Source organism: Pinus tabuliformis, chromosome 9 (assembly GCF_031772625.1).
Source record: "Pinus tabuliformis cultivar Carrire ecotype Pingquan chromosome 9, CPIR1, whole genome shotgun sequence".
NCBI lineage: Eukaryota > Viridiplantae > Streptophyta > Pinopsida > Pinales > Pinaceae > Pinus > Pinus tabuliformis.
In genome coordinates, this window is record NC_142307.1 from 705,768,778 (window position 1) to 705,773,663 (window position 4,886).

At 36.5% G+C, this 4,886-nt stretch overlaps 1 protein-coding gene across 1 annotated transcript; it reads right to left on the reverse strand.

Annotated features, from left to right (window-relative positions):
* Positions 1–519: 519 nt before the first annotated feature.
* LOC149150634 (transcription factor AS1-like) lies at positions 520–1,824 on the reverse strand. The gene has a single exon (XM_089442883.1). It carries the CDS (start codon positions 1,822–1,824, stop codon positions 520–522), a length of 1,305 nt encoding a protein of 434 aa, XP_089299009.1.
* Between the last annotated feature and the right edge of the window lie 3,062 nt (positions 1,825–4,886).

Consider the following 4,886-nt stretch of genomic DNA (forward strand, 5'->3'; position numbering starts at 1 on the left):
TTCTAAAAATTACTCACACCATTAAATCAAATTTTAAACAGATTTCATTTAATGGGCAAAACAGCAAAATGGCAAATATCAAATGGAAATGAAAAGCTAGACCAATATCTAGACTAACCGATTTAAAAAATATATCAACAATACAAAATAATTAATATATATATATAAAATTACACGATTCTATATATATATAATTACACGATTCTCATGCAACATATACCAATAATGAATTTACACCATTTTGTCCCGACAATCTCTGACTCTAATGGAATACGCTGCCTTCATTTTATAAACTCTCTATCGATTTCTGGAGTCCAAAAAATCTCTCATCCTAATCTTTTTAATAATTCCTCAAACATTAACATCCTGAAAACATTTCACACTTCTCAAACGTAGCACCACGTTATTAAATGCAAATCCAAAGATGCAGATTCGATTCGATGACACAGTGGCCAAGGAAAATCTTCTGCAACATACAGGCTCAATAGCAAGCAAGACCATTATTAACTAATTAGTTAGTTAATGGCTTTCACTCGAGGATTTACCAGGATCATGGCGATGGGCAATCTGCTCAAATAACTTAGCGAGCTGGACATGTTTGGCAGTCCACATTTCCACCACTCTGCCCTCCTTAATCTCTGCATCTCTGTGTATTCTGGAGAGCTGTTCCTTGTAATCAGTCTCCAATCTATCCAAATACAAACTTTCTTCTTCTCTCAGAGCTCGTACTTTGAATTCTATTTCCTCCATTTTTTCTCGGCGCTTACGAGCTTTCTCAGCTTCAAGCTGCTGCTCAAGTCGTTTCAGTCTCCAGCAAGTTTCTTTCTTGTGCACCAACCATGACTGTTGCCTCTCCTCCAATTCTCTGCAGTGCTGCAAGAACATAGACATTTCTTGTATAATATTCTTGTTTTGGTCTGCTGTACCAGAATTGCTGCCAAGATCCATAGAGGGAGTTTCTATGTGTGAATTCCCTCTGTATAATTTTTCTTTTGCAGCTTCAGAACTCCCACTTATATTACTCAGTGTTCTGGTATTTTTCAACCATGATGAGCTGGCAGAAGGTGTGTTGGATACCACTGGAGTGCTTGAAGATGGTGAAAGGGAAAGTGTCACAGAAGGAGACGAGGAGCATGTGGGGCTGGACTTTAAAACCCTAGGAGAAGACTTGGGAATTAGGGTTTCGTTGCCAAAGCCATGAGCTGAATTTGGCCTGTTGGATACCCATGGAGGGAGACTAGGTGTAATTGCAGATGGGATGGCAAACTGAATGAAATCGGGAGCTGGATTGGTGGGCAGACCCAGACTGATGGGAGGGCTAGACCCAGAAGGCACTGCAGCAATAGATGGTAAATTACAGCTGCTGGGAGTAGCCAATTGCTTTTGCCTTTGCATGTATTTTTCTGCAAATGTTTCAAGAATATCATCATATTTGCCCCCCTCAATTTTGTGATTAGGAGAATCTGTGTTGCTTCTTTCTTCCGTGTCTTTGGGCTTGTCTTGTTTGTCTCTGTAAACCTCCCACCATTTGCCCAACCTCTTGGCCGTTGTTCCGGGCACTTGGCCCGCAATTTTCTTCCACCTGTTACCGTATTTTCCCTGAAGATTTACCACGAGTTGCTGCTCGTCTTCGGATAAGGAGCCTCTCTTAATTCCAGGCTTCAAGTAGTTCTTCCAGCTCTCTGCACAGGACTTGGGATCTCTGTCCAGGCCTTTATTTATAATTCTCTGCGATACATGGTTCCATTCTCGTCGCTCGTATTGATTCACGCAGGCATTTAGTGGAGAATCCTGTTCAGACTTGCACTGTTGCCGCTCCTTCATCTGTCCATTTCACACGGCAAAGCAACTGAAATTTGGATCATCGTATGAAAGGAAATACAGGCAAATGCCATGGCTAAAATGTCTAGCAAAACATTTTAATTTGAAAACACTTTCTACATTATTTTTCCATTTTCAGAAATTTTTTCAGCATTTGTAGTCAGGCAACAAATGTCTTTACTAAAATGTCTAAAAAGTTTATTTTAAATAATAAAAGGTAATTTCAGAAAGCTAAGACCGTCTGATGGAGTGAAAATTTACTGATCACTTACTCCTTGAGCTTAATCAATACAGGTTACAGGGAGTTAATTAATATAGGCTACACTGATGGTGAAGGACTTAATCAATACAGATTAGCTAAGTGGTGGTGTTGAGCTTACTCGATCTACTCTTACTTAACATGTAAACTATTTAAAAACCAAAAGACTCCAAATTAAAATAAATTTATCCAGATATATAATGAAATCCCAACAACAATGTCTTTAAAAACCACCACCATTTTAATTTTTCTTAATCCAAACATACATCATACCTATAAGAAAAAAACCATACATCATACCTATAAGAAAAAACCAAAATGTCAAGAAAGGTAAAGAAAGTTGGATGTTCTAGTAAAATTATTTCCAAACCCAATATGGCACGGAATTCTGGTGCAGAAAGTGGGAAGCTAAGAAGGAATCGCGAAGCCTAAACAGCCAGTACTGATTGAAGCTTGCATGCCATCTGGAAAATAGGCCAAGTTCGACAGGTACTATTCATGAGAGCAAGATGCAATGCATGGAATTCTTTTTTTGCATTTTATGGGTTGCTTAAACAATGAGAATAATTAGTAGAATTAATCTGAAAATCGTATTAATAGAAAACCTAATGTGTAGCGTGCTGTATAAAGATACTGGAGAAAATCTAATGTGCAGCTTGCCTAATAAAGATACTTTGAAAAAAAAATTATTTTGTTTTTGCCCAATAAAAATATTGAAAACACGGAAATCAGATTAATTTTTTGTAATTTTGGCAGGACTATATTTTGATTATGTTTAATATATCATTTTAATTGGGGGAGGAATTGAACTAGTAACTCCATTCACATCAAGAAATGTTTTAACAAAATACCCCATCAGCATATATCCCAAACTCATTAAAAATCCAGTAAATAAAAACTAAATCATTTTAAATAACCTTGAAAAAAAAATATTTGTGATTGTCAATTCGTTTTTTCTTCCTTGAAAAAACCTTGTATTTATGTTTTTAGTGACTGTTTCAACCATCATCAAGATACAAGCAACTTATGTATTGTTCATAATAACTGGAAAGTACACCCAAAACATTGGTCTTTTCAATTAAGATATGTAATTCATAATAAGTGAAATATACACCCCAAAACATTGATCTTATCAACTTAGACATACAGTTTCTTCAGAAGAAACAACAAATTGACATCATGAATTTTAATTATAAAAATCTTTAGAGATGGCCATGCAGGAATAGAAAGCAAATATGCAGGCTGCCAAACTAGGCAAAAGCAGAAGAGGACATTCAAAGAACTTACCGATTGGATGCCTGTCAAATTCAAGTCACTGTGCCATGAACACTAAATGCAGATAATCCCATGTCAAATTTCCAACGAACAAAGCGAACAATAATATTAAAAACCTAATCAGTTCTGGCGGACGCTGTAAAGATCGCCTCCGAGTCTGACTGACAGAAATTCAAGAAAATTTAGTGAATGGGTGTTTGACTATTGGGCTTTTCTGCATAGCGGTCAAGTAGCCAATACAAATTTACAAGCCGAGTTTAAGCCAGGAATTCTCTTGACATTATAACGCCGATGACCATTCCCCTCACAGGGCGGCGAAGGAAGTCACGGGGGTGAGAAAAAAGAAAACGATAGCGATAAAGAGAAAGGGGCGTCAGAGTGCAGTGCATGCAGGCGGGATGCGCTGCGCAGGAAGTGACTGTTATCAGGCGATGTAGTTGGCAGCGGAGAGGGACGGAGAAGTGGGAGGAAGACTTCGGCAATTGCGTCATGATGGGAGCGGGGACAATCGGATTTTCAATTTTTTCCGCACCTAACACTTCTCCGGTGCCGCGGCCGTGGACAGAAGCTGCGGCCAAAGTGTCGTGTTAGATAGAATTTCGGATGGAACTACCTTTAACCACATATTATTCAAAACGGCTGGTCCAAAAATTAAGGTTTTTTTTGGTTTTGTAAATCTAAGTAAAAGTTATCAAAATTCATAATTTTAGGTATTTTAAGACGTTGAATCTATTTCAACCATCAAAAACATGATTCGGGCTTTGCATCTATAAGTTTTTTGTTTTTGTTTTTTTCCCATATAACGGCTACTTTTAGCCATTTAGGGAATTGCTCCACCTCCATAAACGACTCCATTAAAAACAGTCAATCATTATTGCAAATAAAAAATTTCACATGTATGTACCGTACACAACGACACATTCCATGTATTATTGAAATGACACAAGCACTTGGAGATTGCCCTGAAGATCAAGCGAGATAGTTGAGTTAGAGCCGAAAGACCTCAAAGAATAGTTAAGCACAATGATAGCTCAGGTTTTTGTTTTTTAGTGGCTAGCTTTCTTTTATATGCATGCTTATGGGATCTAAGACTATACACTGGTTTTTAAATAGTCATGTATATATCGTTGGGTAGAAAGATCAATAACTTTCATTTTTTGATGGCTTACAATATGCATAGGTGGCCAACAGACTTGGTTTCCCAATGGGCAAGTTGAGGCCACCTATTAACTATATGTGGTTTCAGTTTGCTTTCATATAAATAGAAAATGAAACTCTACCTAACCTTGCAAAAAAAATTAACATATAACTATTTTATCAATTTAAAAATTTTAGGCTATTTTATTGAGTATAATTTATTAATTTAAAATTAAATACAAATTTTATTATTAAAATTATAAAACAATTAAATGTAATTTTTTCATTTTTATAATAGTTAATTTTTTAAAGTTTAAGTGGTTTTGAATAGATGGTGATTGGGTGTTTTGTTAAAACACTCTTTGATCTGAAGTGGTCGGATACTCTATTAAGT

Coding starts and splice junctions, on each gene's coding strand:
- LOC149150634 (XM_089442883.1), bottom strand. CDS start 1,824: ATGAAGGAGCGGCAACAGTGCAAGTCTGAACAGGATTCTCCACTAAAT.